Genomic DNA, 20,777 nt, shown 5'->3' on the forward strand with positions numbered 1-20,777 from the left:
GTTGATAACAAAATTATATTTTATTTTAGGATTGCATTTCCCTTAGATCAGATTAATAAAATGTTTATAGGAATGGTATTTCACCAGTCAAGAAAAACTATCAAAAGAAGAGAATAATTTCTATCTCACTGATATGTAATTTGTGCTTTCTTACTACCTAGCAATATAAAAATATTACCCATTTTTGCTCCTATAATGGTATTTAAATTGAGCAACAGTTGCCATTTTTGTAGCAAATATTTTATGGGTATAAAATGAGCCCCAATTTTAGTGATTACCAATTTAAAGACTTTAATTTTAGTAGCAATGATTGTATGGTAACATTTTGAACATTCAGATAATTATGGGGGAGCAGTTATGAATTAATGAAAATTTTGTTAAAGTAATAGTACAAAAAGCTTATTTAGCATTGTACTATTTAGAAACAATGTAATTAAATGAAATCTGAATAAATTGCTCACAATCATTGGATTCTTAATGCTGACAAATATTTTACATCAAAACAGAGAAATACTACCCTATTTTGAAGATGTGAGTTAGTGTGCAGTGGTGTGTGTGTGTGTAGTAAGTGGGGAATTTTGGGGAGATATGTGTAAGTGAACAGATTAATTTAGCAAAGTATAATTTTTCAAAGTTTATTGGCATAGATATATTAAATTCTATTATTGGTATGCTTTGTTTTATGGAATAGATTTGTGCTTGAAAGAAAATTGCCTGAAGGTCATGGTACCTATTCCAATGGCTCTCATTCTATGTTCCTTAGTGAAGAGGGGAAAGTATAATGGCTCATGAATGCCTTAAAGGAACTATAACAATAACAATAATGTTATAATATCACAGAAAATAAAGACTCACAACTATTTTTTAGAGACATATATACCTACGGTTAGTTTTGTGTTTAGCTCATTCACTTAAAAGTTTAGAGGAAGAAGGGTGCATGAACAGAACACACTAGGTTGGTTACACAGCTGCCATAACCGCACTTTAATGTTCTACAAGTGATGCTGGACAGCTCCCCTTGGTTGCTGTGATACTCCTTCCTAGCATTTCATAGGAGCTATTGAATTAGAAATGAACTGATTGAGCTTAAGAAGGAGGGATTTGGAGTATGGGTGAGGAAAATATTTTAAAATATAGGTAGCAACTGAATAAATTCACAAAAATACTAGCAATAGTAAATGATAATTGCGCAGGCTATTTAGTGAAACACATGACTGAGAGGGAGTAAGAGGATTAGCATGTGTTTATCAAGTGCTGTTTATTTAAACCCTTTTCCAATTTTCATTAAGATTGAATTTCTATTCTCAAGTATTATGAAATAAGTTTGCATGATATCTTTTGTATTTTAAAGCTTTTTGCCTTACTCTTTCCAGGATTGAAGTGTGTGTGTCTTTTGTGTGATTCTTCAAACTTTACCTGCCAAACAGAAGGAGCATGTTGGGCATCAGTTATGCTAACCAATGGAAAAGAACAGGTGATCAAATCCTGTGTCTCCCTCCCAGAATTAAATGCTCAAGTCTTCTGTCATAGTTCCAACAATGTTACCAAAACTGAATGCTGCTTCACAGATTTTTGCAACAACATAACACTGCACCTTCCAACAGGTAAGAGGTTTATCTTTGCTCATTCCAAATTTAATTTTACTCTTGGGAAACTATAAGCATGGTAGAAATCAAACTGTCTTATATTTCTTTAAATAAGAAAATCTGTTTTACAGTTCTTTTTTTCATTTTGATGGGTAAAATTCTCTAGAGTCTAGCTGAGGTTGATTTTTTTTAAAAAAATTGCACAGCACTGTCAAAACATTGACAACAGCATAACAATTTTGAAGAAATTTGTCCATGTGAATTGTATTTTTTGAAGTGATTAATGGACCTAAAGTGAAATGTAAATTTTCATGGATTCTTTTAAAGGAAAGAAAGTAGGATGAATACCAAGAATAAAAGAGCAAAACAAAAAATAGGAGATTGCCAGCTTTTATGGGGACACAATGTTTTTTTTTTCAGAATCTTTTTTTCGTGGATACCTTCTGCATATCTTCTTCATATACTCACACTCAAGTGAAAGCACTCATCAGAGAGATAGAAGTGGAATGAAATTTGACCCTTCATTATTTTTCAGATATATTTCTGCCATTAGCTCAATTTTATAGTGCTTTATCCCAATTTATAAGATGCGAAATATCCTAATCTGGCCTTTTATCAGCATCTGGCATCTGAAAGTTTAGGAGATATTCAGGGGCATGTAATTCTGAATTAAAAACTAGCTTATGATATGGAAATTATCCTGCTAGTAAGTTTTATTTAATATTTCTAATAGAGTGATAATGCTTATTGATACATTCATATTTATATATAGATACATACTCTTCCTTACGAGTTAACCTTCCTTTTTTTTTGACCAAACTCCTATATGTATATGAAGTTAACCTTTTAAGGCACTGTTGTCCAATCTTAGGTATTCATATACCACCATATTAATATGCCACTATAGTATTTTTTTACTTATTTTAATAAACTACCTTTTTTTTAACTGAAAAACATTTATTTTATAGAAACAGTATCATTACCACAAATTTAAAAGCAGGTTTACTTTGCCATAAATAGAAAATAATGATCTAAACAAATAAGAAAGCAATACTACTGCACTCCAGTTAGGCATTTTGCATTTTCTCTTTGTTTAGAAGAGAAAAAAAGAAGTGTTAAAGACATAGTAGCAGGAAATGAGACTTTTTGATACAAAATCAGAAAAACTAAGAGAATTAGAGAAGGAACCATTATATGATTCAATGTTATGTAGTATCATGTTAGTTTACCACCCCAATTCATCTCAAAAACCCTTCAAATCATTTCATGTACCATGACTAATACTTGTCCTACTCTTTGGAAAACATTATTCTAAGGCATTATCTTATATAGTGCAACCTCAAAAGCTATACTTGGCTTATTTCATTCCCTAAAGCTACTTACAGTCTTGATTTTTAGACCACTTAGTCTATCCCAAATTCAATTGCCTTCCTTGCTTTGGTGGTAACCTGGGATCTATTATGTACACTTTTCTTTCCTTATGTTTTCGCTTCAAGTTTGTCTGTGCACCAGAGACACTTTAAAGTGAAGGCTCCTTATATTTGATGCTGGTCTTACTTACCCATGGCCAAATAAAAAAGATTAATGAGGTGGAGAGGGACGACTCCTCATTTGCTATAGCAGGGACCTCTATAATGTATCTTCTCAATAGGGAATTATCTACAAGATCACATTCTTTGACTATAACAAAAGGTCTTGGAGGACAAGATGCTTCATATGCAACGGGCAAATTAAAGGTCCTTAGTGCAGCTAGAATGCAGGTCTTTCCTGCCCAACTATAAACTCTGCCTAAATACTGAGAAGCCTATGTTCTATCCTCAAGTTCAGTCAGGAACCAGTTTTTCTTTTTCAGAAAATTAACTTTATTGAGGTACAATTTAAATATAATAAAATGCACACATTTTATTTTATTTTGTTTTACTTATTTTTTACAAGAAACTAGTAGCTTTATTGGGAATAATTGTGATATGCAGTGGGAGCATAGCTGCTGAAACCCTAGTCAGGAAGATGGAGCACAATGCAGGCAGCTGGCATTGGACCTGAGGGACTGAGCTTCTGTCCTGAGCTTCTACAGTAAACTTCCAGGGACACAGGGCTCTTTCATTTCTCTCAGCTCCCCCATTACAGTCTGAATTGGCAGGTTTTCTCTATACCCCATAACGCGCACTGTGTACCACAACAGCCTGGCAGAGTATGCAGTGGTTTTCAATTGGGGGGGATTTTCCCCCCCATGAACATTTGGTAATGTCTAAAGACATTCTGTTTTCACACATAATAATTGACACATAATAATAGTACCTATTTATGGGATACATAGTGATGTTTCAAGACATGTGATGTGCAGTATTCATTTCAAAACGCACACATTGTAAGTATATGGTTTTAATGATGAGTTTCAATACATACATATGCCCACTTAACCACAACCACATTTCTGTTATCTCAAAATGTTTTCAGTCAATCTCCACTTCCACTAGGGCTAGACAACTGATCTGTTTTCTATCACTGTAGATTAGATTTATTTTTGTAGAGTTTCACATTAAAAAAGTCATTATGGAGCACATTTTTGGAGAGGTTTGACTTCCTTAACTCAGCATTGATTCATTCATGTTGTTGGATATATCAGTAATTTACTCCTTTTTATTACTGAATAATATCCCATTGTGTGGATATGCTACAACTTTTAAAAATGTATTCATTCATTGATGTGCATTCAGGTTGTTTCCATTTGGGGACAGACTACTATTCAAAGTGCTATGAACATTCATGTACATGTCTTTGGATATATGTTTTTATTTCTTTTGGAAAATACCCATAAGTGGATTTGCAGTGTCATATAAGAAGTGTATGTTTAACTTTATAAATATGATCTCCCAAATAGTTTTCAGATTGCTTGTATCATTTTACATCCCCAGCAGAAATGTATGATAGTTTCAGTTGGTCTGTACTCTTGCCAACTCTTGGTATAATCAGTCCTTTGAAGTTTAGCCATTCAAGTGGTTGTGTAATGGTATTTTATTGTGGTTTTCATTTGACAATGACTAATAATATGAAATTATTTTTTCATGTGCTTATTAGTTATTTGTTTATCTACCTTTGTAAACTGTCTTTTCAACTGTCTATTAAAAATTGGGTTACTTAACTTCTTATGGTTGAATTTTAAGAGTTCTTCATCTATTCTAAATGTAAGTCCATGATCAGATATAGGTATTGTGACTATTTTCCTATTCTGTGCATTGTCATTTTGTTCTCTTTAAGGTGTTTTTCACAGAGCAGGAGCTTAAAAACTTGATTTATGAAATTTTTGTCTGATTTATCTTTTGTTATTATTATTAGGTTTACTAGTTTCATGTCCTGAGAAATTTTTATCTACCCAAAGGTTATACATATTTTCTTTTATGTTTTCTTCTAGAAGTTTTAACATTTCAGTTTTAACATTTACATCATCTTCAGTTTCAACTTAATTTGTGTTATTATGTGAGGTCAAGATGGAGTTTTATTTTTCCATATAGATATGAAATTGTTTCAACATCATTTGTTGAAAAGTCTATCCTTTCCCCATTTAAATTACTTTGGTTGAAAATAAAGTGACCATATATATGTGGGTATATTCCTTGCCTCTTTATTCTGTTCACTTGTTCTATATGTCTTATGCCACTATCAGACTATCCTGATTATTGTAGCTTTATAGTAAGTATTGCAAACAGGTCTGTGATCCCTCCAACTTTGTTCCTTTTCAAATTTATTTACCTATTATAAGTCCTTTGTATTTTCATTGAAGTTTTAGAGTTGGCTTGACAATTCCTACAAAAACACATGTTGAGATTTTCATTGGATTGAGTTGAATATATAGAATAATTTGGGGAGAATAGTCATCTTAACAATATTGAACTTTTAATCCATAAACATGGTATGTTTTCCCACTTATTTAGTTATTCTTCAGTTACTCTTACCAGTATTTTGTAGTTATCAGAGAGCAGGTCTTATACATACTTTGTTGACTTTATCTCTGAGTACTGCATGGTTGTGGATGCTATTGTGAATGGTAATTTCACTATCTGAATTTTTAAATGTTAATTGCTAGTATGTGAAAATTAAATTAATTTTGTGTGGTGACCTTTCATCCTACAAGCTTGTAAAAATAACTTACGTTAGTTCTAGTAGCTTTAAAAAAATATTGTTTGGCATTTTCTACATACACAATCATCTAATCTGTGAATACAGAAGATTTCATATCTTCCATGCTGATCTGTAGGCATTTTACTTCTTATTCTTGCCTTTTTCACTGTCTGGGACCTCCAATATAATGGTAAATAGGATTGGGGAGTGAAGATCCTTGCCTGTTTCCTGGTTCTAGGGGGAATGCATTCATTCTTTTGCCATTAAGTATGATGTTAACTGTAGGTTTTTTTGCAGATGCCTGTTATCAGTTGAGGAAATTTACTTTTATTCCTAGTTTGGTGAAAGTTTTAGTTTTAATCATGAATGAATAGTAAAGTTTTAAGTACTTTTGTGAATTTATTAAAATTATCATGTAAGTTTTCTTCTTTAGTCTGTTGATAGGATGGATTACGTTAATTAGTTTTTAAATGTTACCTATTATAAGGAATATATGTGTTGTCTGGCCACTAATTAATGTGTCTACAAGAAATGCTATATTGACATTTCTTTGAATTCAAACTTCTTTACTTAAACTAAGAATTTCTCTCTTTTAATGACATTGTACAGTAAATGGGCATTAAATTGAATAGGAGTGTACATGTAGTCATCGTGTGTGGGGTTGTTCTCTGTGAGGCAGCACTAAATGATTATTATCCATATTTGAAATAGCAGCTGTTTGGAGAAGAGTTGGGGACCTGAAGGCTGAGTGCTGTCACAGCCAGTGCCAATACCTCCACTGTTTCTCTGTCATCAGTGAGTGTCATTGATATCTCCTGCTCTGCTTATTAGAGATTTGTTAATTTCAAATGTGATCACAAACTGTGAACTATATAAAGACACTCTGAAAAGCAGACAGTGTAACATTTCTACAGTATTAAATAGTCTGCATCATGTTCACGGGCAAAACAGAAGAAGAAGGGTCAGGAGGTGACCAGAAGAGGTTGAACAAAATCTGAGACTTCCCTTCATTTCAGTTCCAGCTGAAAGCCAAGTGGATCTTTGCCTCTCTGACTTTTTCATCTGTCACCCCAGATGATAGGTCCATTTCTGCATAGCTGATTTGAATTAAGCGCAGTAATTTAGTCTTGTCATGTTTTAGCTGGCTGCCTTCTGTCTTCATATCCTGTTTGTAATGACTGGGCACTTGCTTTGTTTCTTTGTGACAAAATTTATGTCTTGAATAGAGCTCATGACTCCCCCCTCCAGTAGGTGTGTGCCTTTAAAATGGATCTGTCTGTGGAGCCCTCTAGTCAGTTCCCATCAATTTGTTCATAGTTCCTGAACCGATTTGGTGTAACTGTGACCTTCTTTCTCTATGCAATATGTCTCTTAAGCTCCCTTTTCTACATTTTCTAATCTTTGAATCTTTAATAATTTCAATATCTGTAGCTACTGTGGGCTTGATTCTGCTGTTTTTGATTCTGCTGACTCATATACTTGGTGGCTTCTTTTCTTATGTATTTTGTAAATTTTGATTGTGAGCTCATGTTTTTGGGAACCTATCTGGAGGAAACTTTTGAAGCCTGTATTTAAAATTCATTCCTCCAAAGAAGATTTACATTAGCTTCTGCCAGGTATCTGGGAGGTACTACCAACCCAAACCCATTCATTTGACTAGGTTTTGGGGGCCAACATATGCAGTGAATTTTTATTCTAAGCTTGCTTATAGGGGTACACAATTGTGGTCAGGAACTCTCAGATTTTTTTTCCTTCTCTTCTCTGCTCTAACCAAAGTCAAAGTTGAGACAAATCAGCTATACACCCTGTCTTTCTCTGTGAAACATTTTTTTGTTTTGTTTTGTGTTGTTTTGTTTTCACGGTAATGCCATTCATAGTTGCCTCATTTATGCAAAGATCTCTGATCTGACCTTTCACTGTTTTCCCAACCATGTTTCGTTTTCTGACCTTGTGTCTGGTAAACTCTGCAGTTCACCACCAAGAATGGCAGATGCCTCCAGGGTCAAAGCAGCCCCAGTGCTCAAGCATCTCTCTGGATTTGCACTTTATTTTTGTCTGCTGAACAATTAATTTATTTTCCAACCAGCTTAATCATAAAATAGAAAAAAATGTTTTTCAATTTATATTTTATTCAGCATTTTTTATGTGTAACTGTACCAGGAAGGGTTTCTGTGGACATCTAAAGTGTAACTTGGCAAAAATGGAAATTCTGGGAGGGTTTATTTTTGAAATGATGCTGGCATAATTATCTATCCATCTGGAAGAAAACAAGGCTGTACCACAGTGTCATATCATATACAAAAATAAATTACAGCTTGATTAAATATCTAATTGTGAAATATAAAACAATTTAAATGTCAGAGGAAAATTTAGAAAAAAAGATTTTTATGACTTTATAGTATGGAAGCTGTTCTTAAATAAGACAGGAAACCCAACTGCTATAAAAAGAAAAGACAAATATAATTGACTACATGAAATCTAAAATAAAAATGAATGATAAAAGATAACATAAATAAAACCAAAAGAAAAATTAAACACTGGGTAGAAATAATTGTTGCATATATGACTGAAAAAAGGTAACTAAGAGATAAAGAGCTCCTGTGTGTGTGAGTGTGTGTGCATGGCAAGAGAGGGTTTGGGAGAGAGAGAGAGATTAAAGAAGAGAGAGAGAGAGAAAGAGAGAGGAGAAAAGCAGAGGTGCTAAATGAAAAATGGGCAAAAGACACACAAATTATACAGAAGAGAAAATCCAAAGTGGTCAAATACTGAAAAGATGTTCAACCTAACTAATACCTAGCATGCCATTTTTTTCCCCCACCCACTGGTGAAAGTTAAAAAGAGTGATGTATCAGTCAGGATGTTTTCAAATAAAAGTATGAGAATCTTCAATAATAATGTCTTAAACAATAAGGCAATTCACTGACTCACACGAAAAGAAATCTGGAAGTAGTCAGGTTCTATTGTTTGCTAATAAAGGAACTCAACAATGTCACCAGTCTACTTCCATATTTCTTGTTTGTGAGTATTCTTTAAGACGTTATTATTTAACTTTCTGATAGTTTTTATTGTGTGTCTGTTTTTACTAATGAGGCAAATATTGAGTTTTGTTCTTATGGGGCTCAAGTTTCAAGGGAGATAAAAGTCAAGAAACAACAGGTTCCTCAAATTAGGTCCTCTAATAGAAACCCCCTATGTTTAACTGAGATACCAAAGGTCTTTTTCCTTATTGCAAGTTTAAACCAGATATAAACCCATGTTCTTCTAACCTCAGATATGAGGTTAGGGCTTATTACCAAGCAGAGCAGGAAAAAAAGAACAAAAAACAATAATAAACAAACAAACAACTGCAACAACTTGTTCTTGAGAAGCTGTGAACATGACCTAGTTGTCATGCAAGGGTTAGGATTGAGTTTCTGCCTCTTGAGTGGTTCAGGACTCTCCAGATAAAAACTTTCTTTAATGTAAGGTAGTCCCAAACTATTAGTGACCCCAGATGCCTGGCAGAAAAAAGTACAGACTCTCTCTGGAGGAAGGCACTTTAATTTTGGGTCTTAAATAGACACAACAAACACTTTTTAAAGGACATAAGTTCATAGTAAGAAATAACCAAGCACATAAGGATGCAAGACAGCATGAATAAGAACAACAGAAAAGAGCACAGGCCAGAAACAGATGGTTTCATATATTAGATTTATCAAACAGAAAAAATAAAAGGTAAGTTTGAAAATATTTTCAGAGAATAGGAAACTATAAAAAAGTGACCTAGCAGATTTGGACAATAACAAAAGAACTTTCTATAATTAAAAATACAATAACTAAATTGAAAAAACTTAAGGTTTAAGAATAATTGGTATAAAAACAATAGAAGAGAGAATTAGGGATCTTAAATACAGATCAGAAGAAATAATTTTGTATGTAGTGCATGGAGAATACAAATGGAAAATATGAAAGAGAGGATGGCAAATAGAGATAAGTATAAGAGGTTTTAACATGTGCTTTTATATAGTGTTACAAAAGAGAAAAAAGAGAAAAAAATCAGGCTAAAGTAGTATCTGCAGAGATACCAACTCAGAATTTTCCAGAATTGAGGAAGGATACCAGTCCACAAATCTAAGAAATTCAATGAATATCAAGAAGACAAATGAAAAAAAGCCAAACCTTGACACATCATCAAAAAACTACAGAACACCAAAAACAAAAGGAAATCCTAATAGTTGACAGAGAAAAAAGGTAAATTAAATTCAAAGGGGCTATAGTAGGATTGATGTTGTCTTCTCAAGAGCAAAACAATGAAAAGAGAAAAAGTGGAATTATATCTTCAATATTCTGAAAGAAAATAATCGGTAACACAGAATTCTATATCCAGCAAAAAATATCTTTACAGAATGAGGGTGAGAAAAAAACATTTGCAAAGTAACAGAAATAGAGTGAGTTTGCCATTAGTGACCCCTTGATAGTGGAAATTCTAAAGGATGTACTTTGAGCAGAAAGAAAGTAACACCAATGTTCTGACATGTAAGAAGGAATGAAAAGCAAGAAAAATGATAAATATGTGACTAATTCTACAGATCATTAATCCACAATGACAGTCATCCTGTAGGGCTTTGACTGGGGTGGCGCAAAGGCAATATATCTAATCTAAACATTTGTACCCTTGTAATATGTTGAAATTTAAAAAATTAAAATAATAATAAAGGTAAAGATGTATTTGAAACATAAAAAATTAAAAAAACTAAATTACTTTTGGTGCATTAAAAAAACCAATATCAAATGAGCATTCAGTTTAAGAATAGTATACTGTATATGTAAGGAAAGGGGTGAATGAAGTTAAAATGTTCTAAGGGTCTTATTCTGTCTAGGAGAAGGATAAAGATATTGGTAAGCATTACACTTTAAAATGTGTCTGTTGCCTTTTTTATGTTAGTTCAAAAAGAATGGAAAGTGAGTATATTCTATGTAATCTCCAATAGGGAAACATAGAATAATAAAAACAATCCAAAAGAAGTCAAGAAACAAGAGAAAAGGAAGCACACAATAGATGTAACAAAAAGAAAGTATCCAAACATATCAGTAATTATTTAATGTCAATAATTTAATGTAAATAGACTAAGCATTCCAGTTAAAAACAAAGATTATCAAATGGGAGAAAACAAATCTGATTATATGTTTAAAAACATATCCAAAATGAAAGTTTATAGAATTGTTGAAATTATTGTGACGGAAAAGATATACCATGACTATATTAAACAAAAGTGTTAGTTTACTTAATATAATAGAAAACAAAATAAAATTTAATCCAAAAATATTACTAGAATTTAAAAGGGTCACTTTATAATGATTGAAGTTTTAATTTACCAGGGATTCTTAATAAATTTAAATTTGCGTGTGCTTCAGAACATGGTCTCAAAAATGAAGAAATATTTACAGATCTATAAGGCTAAATAGAGAAGTCCACAATCTCAGAGGGAGATTTTACTATACCACTGTCTTGGTAATCGATAGCACAGTAGATTAAAAAATTAGAATATACAAGATTGAAACAATATGATTTATGAACAACCTAATTTCTAGGAAATTACAATTTACCAAACCCGAAGAGTCTTGTGGCATTAAAGAATTTGAATCAGTGGTTCTAAAATGGGCAGTAAAAAATACTCCCAAAATTTCAAAGCCCAAGAACAGATAATTCTTACACAAACTCTTCCAAAGCATAGCTAAGGAAGAAACTCATTTTATGAATAACCTTGATATCAAAATCCCAAAAAAGACAGTATAAAAAAGCAAAATGACAAGCCAATCTCAGCCATGAGCATGTATGTAATTATCCCACCTTTGACCTGGAACCATGTAGGAAGTGAGATTCTGGGAACCACAGTTCAAGTTTACCCAAGTTAAGAAAATGATCAAGGATGATGATAAAACTATTTTTTAAAAGGCAAAGAAATGATTATTTCTCAGATCAAGATAATGTTTGCCCTGGGGGAAGGGATAAAATTGTGATCCTGTAGGGGTTTCTTAGAGTGGGGGAGAATTTTGAGAGGAGCCTTCCTGGATGAGATCAATGGCCTTATTTAAAAAATCACAAGGAAGCTCATTTGCTCCACCATGTGAGGACATGACAAAAAGCAGCCAGGTAGGGACCAGAAAGCAGGCCCTCAGCAGAGTGGCTTCTGCTGGCACCTTAATCTTGGACTTTCTAGACTTCAGAACTGTGAGACATAAATTTCTGTTGTTTATAAGCTACCCAGTTTATGTTTTTTTGTTATAGCAGCCTGAATGGATAAGACAGAATCTCAGTATAAAAATCAGGATTCCTGCCCTGTCTTGAAAATTCAGAAGATTTAGCATTGCTGAGGTCTCCCTCTTCCTGCGGTGGGCTGAAGCTGAATAGTGACTGATTCTTCTGTTTTGGGCATAGACTTTTCTTATTCATGTCATTCATTCCATATGAATTGAACTTATATGCACTAGCCTAGAATTCACACTATCCTTACCTCAATATGTTTCCTATTTTAACATAGTTGAGTTCAGTTGAATACAATTTTATACCTTACTTTTCTTCCTTAATATTAAAACATATATTTTTTTCCTGTGGGAAGGAATCACATTGTGTTGCTTGGTTCATGCAAGACTGAGTTGCATTTCAGTTTGTGACAGAAATGATTTCTGGTGACTCTAGGTGACATTAGAGACCTGCTCCGAGAAATCACTGTGATTTCAAATAGCATTAGGAGTACTTTAAAATTGTCCATGAAAATTCATCCAGGATAAGATCAGGAAATCTGGGCTAGAAAAGCTGGTTATTTATAGGGTTAATTTTGATAAGAATTGCTATTTAGTTCATGCTTGCACTAATTACAACCCTTCATATGGAAATAGACTCTTCAACAAAAAACCTTCAAGTTCCAGGTATCTTTATTCCCATTTTGCTACCAAAACATACAGTTCTTAAATGAGTAAGTGTAGTAATAATTTATGATTTTTCCTTCCAGATTTCAATATACTATTTTGATAATGCTATTATGTTTTTCACTAATTCAAATAATTAGTTTTAATTAAGAAAATACAGGCGCAACATTAAAATGTGGGTGCTTTATTAACTTTAGCGCAATTTCTGCCTTCTTGTTTGGTTCTCAATTGGGTAAAGAGAAAAAGGGAAATTGATTATTTATACCAGTTGTGGTAGGTGTATAATGCATATTGGTTAGGTACACCTCTGAATTAGACTTTAAACCAAACCAAGGTTTGTATCTGAAGGAAGATAAACTGCCAAAACATTAGAATCAAATTAATCATTTTAAAACATGCTATAATTATAAAAATTACACATTCATGGTGTGAATGTATTCTTTTAGGACTTTAAAAGCCTTGTTATCTTCAGTCCTTTAAAAAAATCCTTTGTTATTTCTTAATTTTCTTGTGGTTTTCCCTCTGAGACATCAATTCATTGCTATCATGAGGACATAAGGTGACATGTACATGCTGAGAAATACTCACGGGTCCTCTTGTGGAATTGTTCTGCCATCACAAGGACAATCCATTTATAGCTCACTCTCTGAGAGTCAGAGCACGCCCGACAGGTGTGCCAGACAGGCTTTTTTTCCCCCCATAAAGGGAAAGGTGCTATGATTTTTATTTTTTGTAAAGTGCTATGAAATACAAGCATCTACAAAGTGAGAATTATGCTTTAACAGTTTAATATAGGAAGCATTTCTTGTCTCCAGAAACAAGTACACTAAATTAATTATGAAATGCTGTTCACAGGGATAGAATGGAAAATTGAAAGCAAAATTTATAACCAATTCGAAATTGAGGACTCTACATTGCATAAGCTCCACTGTCTCAGTTATGTAAATACTATTACCTTTTTACTCAAATAATTTTGGGGTGTAATCATGTGTGGTACATTGAGCTAGGTCAAAATGTGATTATCCCACATCAGTCTTTTCCAGGTGAACAGGCCGCTTTGTATGAATATATTAGCTGTGGGAGAGGTTACACTAGCATAGACTTTGGGACAGGGAAGTATTTTTCCCTTCTCATCAATATTTTAAGTTCCTTCTCTGAACAAGGCTCTCTGCTATGTGTTAGGGAAACAGAGAGATAAGATTTGGGTGCTGCTTCCAAGAAACTTTAATTTTTTTACCATGTAAAGAGTTAACTTAAGGAAAAAAATCCTAAAATATTCCTTGAATAATTACTATCTAATTTCTTTACAAAAATGTATCATTTGAAAATATGTGTTTTGGTGACAGAGATTGAGAGATTAGCATTTTTGCTGGGTACATGTCCTGAAATTAAGGAAAAATAATTGTGGAACCCATTTAAGTTCTCCTTCCTACATTTTATTAATCTCACCTCTGCCTGAGTGAAAGTTCTTCATATCCTTTATGTCCATGATTATATTCTTGAATCCAACATTCCTATTTTCTTGAAGCATAAAAAATGTTATTATTCTTAAATTCAGATGCTAATGGATAAAAGATATGCAATCTTTTGATGTTCCTCACATACTCCCAGCAAATCAGCAGCACAAGAAGAACCATCCAGAAATTATTTTTGTGTGTGCTTGCTGTTTGCTATAAAATCATGAAGTCTGGCCAGATGAAGATAGTGTATGCAAATAGCCATTAATAGATTGAGCACCAAACAATGGAATGGCCAGTCAATGGCTTGTCTGATTTCGTTAAAAGGCAGAAATAATTGGCATGTTATTTCTGCCCCTGTTACAGCTTGGTTGAATATCTAGATTAGAAATCTTCTCCCTTTGTTCAGTACCCAAGGTTCATCATGATCACAAATAACCCTTTTTTGACATGATTGTTGTCACTGTGTGCAGAAGGGAGGCCATTTGCTGCAACCTCTAGTGGAGCATGTTGGAAAGATCTCAGCAAATTAACTTGTAATTGCATTATTCCTGATGAAACTTACAACGGTCACTGTGAATAAATAGTAGGCTAGAATAAGCTCCAGGGAGGGGTCAGGGAGCCCGAGGGTGGAGGGGGTATCTGCCTGCCGTCAGTGAGTGCAGAGTTCCATGGGAATGAATGCCAAATAAAATCGGTGTTTGTGACTTAGCTCCTTAGCCTGTTCTACTTCACACTCCTGCCAAAGTGCACTTACATATTCTTTTATGTTGGACTGATTCATCATGAATGGAACATCTCACGTTTTCTCCCTATTTTTACTTATGAAGTTACTTTGAAATTGTTTTCTAGATGGGTCGAGTATGACCTAGTGGATCTTAAATTCCACAAGAATGTGGCCCTGTTCCTCTGGCATCCCTGATAGAGAATTGTTCTCAGTCAATGCTATGCAAAGCAATCCATTTGGATCTTGTCTTTGAACCAATTTGGTAAAGCAATAAGAAACCAACTAGAAATGTGTTTTCATTACCATCCAGCAAATGTTTGAAACGGTGGTACCCACATTTAAGGATGCTGTGAAGTGGCAGGTTAAGGAAAGTTCATCATGATGATTTGAGAAATTTCTCATTGCTTAGCATGTCACTCTGTTTGACAAAAGAAATTATTCCTATTGAGCTAATTAACAAGCTAGCCTTGAATGTCGTAGCGGTAATGTATTCTCTCTTCTGTTTCAGCTATACATATTATTTCCATTTTCCCCCCTCAGAAACCTGTGAACTAAACAAAGACCCTTTAATTGAAGTCACAGGCCTATGTCATAGAAGATTTATAGGGTAGGCGGACGGACAGAAGAACATCATCATGTCATTCAATCGACTGTGGTGGCATTTCTCCCAGGTGCCAGCATGGGAACAGACCCATCAGAAAGTATCTCTAGGACTGTTGTCTTTTGGTTGGTTGATTAACTGAGAACATTTCAAAGACACAAACTGGAGAAAGAAATGTTTTATTTTTTATGGGTAAGGTGGGTGAAAAAGCCATCGAAGACTTGATATTTATACATTCATGAGTTAAGCCTTGCAAAATGGTATCTTTTCATGTGAAAAAAAACTTAATAAAAGAAGGAGGAATGGTTTTAATGCTGAATTAGTTTATGGTTTTTTAGGCGTGTTGGGGCCCTTTTGAATTTCTGTAGCTACTTGCTACAGCGACTTTTGGGAAGGAAGCACTAACCTTGAAAAGTTTCACAAAAATACACTTTGGATGAAAACCTGTTTTCTTTGCCTGAATTTGTTTCTAAATGGCTGTCTAGCCAGTTTTCAGTTTCTGTATATCATTCCATTGTAATGTCTTTGTTTTTAGTCTTTCCCCATATATACTGGAGAAATGTGCCTATAAATCAAATGTAGATATTATACTACAAGATTGTTATGCTGGCCGGACGCGGTGGCTCACGCCTGTAATCCTAGTACTCTGGGAGGCCAAGGGGGGTGGATCGCTCGAGGTCAGGAGTTCGAGACCAGACTGAGCAAGAGCGAAACCCCGTCTCTACTAAAAAAAAAAATAGAAAGAAATTATCTGGCCAACTAAAATATATATAGAAAAAATTAGCCAGCCATGGTGGCACATGCCTGTAGTCCCAGCTACCCGGGAGGCTGAGGCAGTAGGATCGCTTAAGCCCAGGAGTTTGAGGTTGCTGTGAGCTAGGCTGAGGCCACGGCACTCACTTTGGCCCAGGCAACAAAGCAAGACTCTGCCTCAAAAAAAAAAAAAAAACCAAAGATTGTTATGCCAATAGTCAATATGAAGCAATTGATCAAGTACACGCCTCCACTTAATTCTGAGCTATCTGCTTCTAATAGCATAAGCTAAAGAACGTAAATCAATTAATTTTAAGGTCATATAAATCTTATAAACATCAATACTTCTTCGTACTTTTGATAAGGAACAAGGGAGCAAGCATGGAGACCATGCCCACATTGTCTCATCTTTTTCTTTTCATCTCAAGAGTTTGCCTCCCTAAAGCAAGAAACAGGAAGTGGTGAGGAGGTAATGGGAATGGTAAACTGTCCTGGGAGGAGCAATGCATCTAAACTAGTTCTGAACTTAAGTTGGGCAGTTGCAACCACCAGTGACTTTCACCATCATCAATTCCACCCAGATCTCTAGGGAAAGTTGCAGAATTCACAAGGATAAATTAAAATTTTTTCCCCTTCCTTTCTTCCTTCTCTCCGTCCTTCCTCATCTCCTCCCTCCTTTCCTTCATCCTTTCCTTCTCTATTTTGCTATTTTTTTCTTTGTGTTTTCTCAGTTTAACATATTGTAGAGCTTTTATAGGGGAGATATTTGTGAGCTAGGCTCTCACCCATCTGGGCTAATGCTTTTCTCTCATTTTCCTCATCCTCTTTATTTAATTTGCTAGAGAGTGAAATAACTTAAATTAGCAATGTAGCACTCCCCACACCTCACTTTTGAGATTTAACATATACCCCCATGGAGCTGCTTATTCCGTGGAAAATATATCTCAGTTGGCACTGAAAATCCCCCAAATTGCAAATTATCAAATAAGAGTTCTCCTGTGATCAAGAATATAAAACCTGATAGAAAAATTAATACGTTCATCAAAGGTAACTATTATTAAGATGTATTCTTAGCTGCATTATTGTCTTCTACCATGATTCATTGGGTACAGACTACAGTTTTCTTCATTTATCTTCTAGAGATCACAATCAACATTTGGTTTAAAGCATAGTTTTACAAATGTTTGCTTTCGAAATTGCTCAGTGTTTAAGGAGTTCTTTTTGAATGGTGTTGCTAGCCTTTTTCTAGCTGAGTAATCTTTTTTTTTCTTACTAACTTGTATTAGTAAATTTGTTCACAAAAGTAGAAACATTGCCCATCTGTAATAAACATCCTGAGAGCAGTAGCCATCTCTAGCGCAGTGCACTTTTATGGAGATTATTCTATTTTCAGGGTTGCTGACCTTTTGTCTCTTTATTAGTTGCTATAGTGATGATCTCAGCTCTGCTTAATAGAGCTTTACTAAAATGAAGACAATAAGCTCTTTAATGCTAATGCTTATATTGATAGTTCCAAATAATACATATCAAAATAAAATTTAGTCCTATAAATATATTCAATAGTGGAATTTTATTTTTTAAAACATGTTTAAGTAGATGTTTACATAAGTTGCAGGAGATTAAATGCATTCTGTGGCTTTTTTAGAAAACCTAGAATACCTTCGTGAGGACATAAAAGTAGAGATATAGTTTGACAGATCATTGTAAAATAGACGATAAATTTCTTTTACAACAGCAAACTTTAGAAGTAGCAAATACTTCATGGTTAATAATTTCTAAAGCAAAGTCAAGTTAGAGAATTCATTTAGCACCTGTCATAAAAACACTCCAGGCCAACCTCTCCTTATATGCACCTATACAACCTCTATGATTTTGGAGGAATCCTGAAACACTCAGGGGAAGGAAGGTTGGGAATTGGTTAAAATTCCTTAGGCAGAGTAATAGAATAGCATGGATTATGTTGATGTCTGAAGTTCACTTAACAGATTTAAATCTTCTACTTAGTGATAGTATGTAGACTACTATTTTTAGAATTATAGTGAAACTGCTATGAACACATTTTTGAAAAATTTTATTCTTTTCCCTTTGGAATTAAATATTTGTTTTCAAATGATGTTCATGTACTTTTGACACATTGTAAGTAAAATGTAAGTACATTTAAGTGATTATTAAATTTTCTAGCATCATCAATGCAAAGAAGGAAGTCTGAGGAATGGCGTAATTTACAAGGCTCATCAATCATCGTCATTTGTTTTGACTCTAAGGTGCAGGTGTCAGCCTATTGCTTTCCAAGCGTGGTCTCTAACCCTCTCTTTGGCCTGTGCTGAGTCAGCTAGTGGTTAGTTTGCTCAGAGTTAAGGGTGAGAAGGTAGCAGCCCACAGCTGAGCCTGGGCTTCTCTCTCTCCAGAACCTGATTCTTCTACTTCTTGATGTTTGAGAACCTGTCTCCTCAATTCTATTCCTATGTTCTATCAAATACATCTCGAGATTTATTAAAAACAAAAATCAACATCCTGGATGGTAGGACATGGGGATAAAATTGATGCTGAGACTGTCTTTACTGAACTTGAAAAGAAAAGGAAACAATGTGTCAGCTTCAAGTTTCAAAATACCTTATTTGAAAAACACAGGAAAAATCTATTATTATTAGATTTTTCAGGTATCACTTTTTTTCTGAATTAGAAAAAGACTTCTTAAATTTAAGATGAAGTTAAAGTAAAAAAATATTGGCTATATGTGTTTTTAAAATTAAAGTTCTAAATTTAATTATATCCTTACTTGGTTTTAATGATCACATTTATTTCTTTAAACAAAAAGTCTTATCCCTTACTTATTAGGAACAGACCTAGTAGAACTCATAGAGATTCTGCCATTTAAGAGCTATCTACTGATGATCTACTAAGTGTCAGGCACCGTTGTAAACAGTGGGGATATGGTTGGGAAAAAACCAGGCAAACTTCTTCCTCTCATGAAGCTTATGTTCTTTGGAGGGAATCAGACAATAAATAAATGAGTATATGTTGGGTCAGGTGGTGATAAGAGCCAGGAATTAAAGTCAAGTGGGACAAGAGTCTAAGAGTGATGGGGAATGGTAAGGAAGTGCTATGTTAGGTAGAGTTGTCAGCCAACACCATCATCTCCCACCTGGCTTCTTACATTAAGTTTCTAATTGATCTCCTTGCTTCCCTAGTTACTATTCACACAGCAGCCACTCAGAATAAAAGTCAGATCATGTTTTTCACCTGCCAAAATCCTGCAACAACTTCTACTTAGACTAAAATTCATAGTCCTCTTGGCTTGCAAGACCCCACATGATCTTTCCCCTTTTTACCTCTCTGACCTTATTTTCTTTCTTTCCCTCATTGACTGCACTCTAGGCACTTTTCCTGAATATGACATGGAGGCCCCCGCCTCAGGGCGTCTTACGCTGGCTTTGCTGTGCCAGATACACGCTTCCCTGCGGTACCTTCAGTTGCTGCTCCCTTGCTGCCTTTGGTCTGCTTCTCACCTCCTGAGAGTGGCCTTCTATGACCATTCTATCTAAAGCAGCATCCCACCCTCACCATCCCTCTCTTCCCTCCTCCATTTTTCCTCATAGCACTTATTCTCTCTTGTCGTTGTGTTAAAAATTCTGTTTGCTGGATGTATGAGAACATACATGCCCCTAGAGCAGGGCTTTGGGCTCTGTACTCACCATTGTATCTCTAGCACCTAGAATCATGGCAACCTGTTGCAAGAGCCCAACAGTTATTTGTGGCATGAATGAATGAATGCATTTGCTCTAAAAATGAACTGCTGAATAAAGGGGTGGGGAATAGTAGACAGAAAAGTGTCAAATGCTTTGGAGGTTTGAAAAATGATCCTATGTGCTACTGCTTTTCCATGATCCTAATCCTGCCTCCCATGGTCACCTGGTAGAACCATTCCCAGCTACAACCTAATCTCAACTCCTTTCCCCCATCTTTGCTTATACCTTAGCTTTTACCAATGAACATAAGTGCATACTGTGTAGCTGCATATTCTAGATGTGAAATTTTGGTGATTGCATTTCTAATTTCTAGAATATTAATATTTAAAATGGGTTGGTTTATGACCATGTTCTTTCTTTTTTAAACTGCAGCATCACCAAATGCTCCAAAACTTGGACCCATGGAACTGGCTGTTGTTATCACTGTGCCTGTTTGCCTCCTGTCCATAGCTGCCATGCTGACAATATGGGCATGCCAAGGTCGACGGTGCACCTACAGGAAGAAAAAGAGACCAAATGTGGAGGAACCACTCTCTGAGTGCAATCTGGTAAACGCTGGAAAAACCCTTAAAGACCTGATTTATGATGTGACTGCCTCTGGTTCTGGCTCTGGTATGTGCCCATAATTCATTTTTCAGTATGAAAACTCTTATTTAAAAGTAAATAGTCTGAGCATGGTGGCTCACGCCTGTAATCCCAGCACATTGGGAGGCTGAGGTGGGAGGCTCATTTGAGCCCAAGAGTTCAAGACCAGCCTGGGCAACATAGTGAGACCCCCCTTTCTAAAAAAAAAAAAAAATTAAAAAATTATCCAGGTGTGGTGATGCATGCCTGTAGTCCCGGCTACTCAGAAGGCTGAGGCAGGAGGATCACTTG

At 34.8% G+C, this 20,777-nt stretch overlaps 1 protein-coding gene across 1 annotated transcript in view; it reads left to right on the forward strand.

Annotated features, from left to right (window-relative positions):
• The window catches only part of ACVR1C (activin A receptor type 1C), a 76,749-nt gene that overhangs the window by 36,784 nt on the left and 19,188 nt on the right, over positions 1-20,777 (forward strand). The window contains exons 2-3 of the mRNA XM_069472397.1: positions 1,374-1,604; positions 20,274-20,513. Coding sequence (XP_069328498.1) covers positions 1,374-1,604; positions 20,274-20,513 — 471 coding nt within the window. The remainder of the gene's footprint in view (positions 1-1,373; positions 1,605-20,273; positions 20,514-20,777) is intronic.

This window comes from Eulemur rufifrons, chromosome 1, assembly GCF_041146395.1.
Source record: "Eulemur rufifrons isolate Redbay chromosome 1, OSU_ERuf_1, whole genome shotgun sequence".
Classification (NCBI taxonomy): Eukaryota; Metazoa; Chordata; class Mammalia; order Primates; family Lemuridae; genus Eulemur; species Eulemur rufifrons.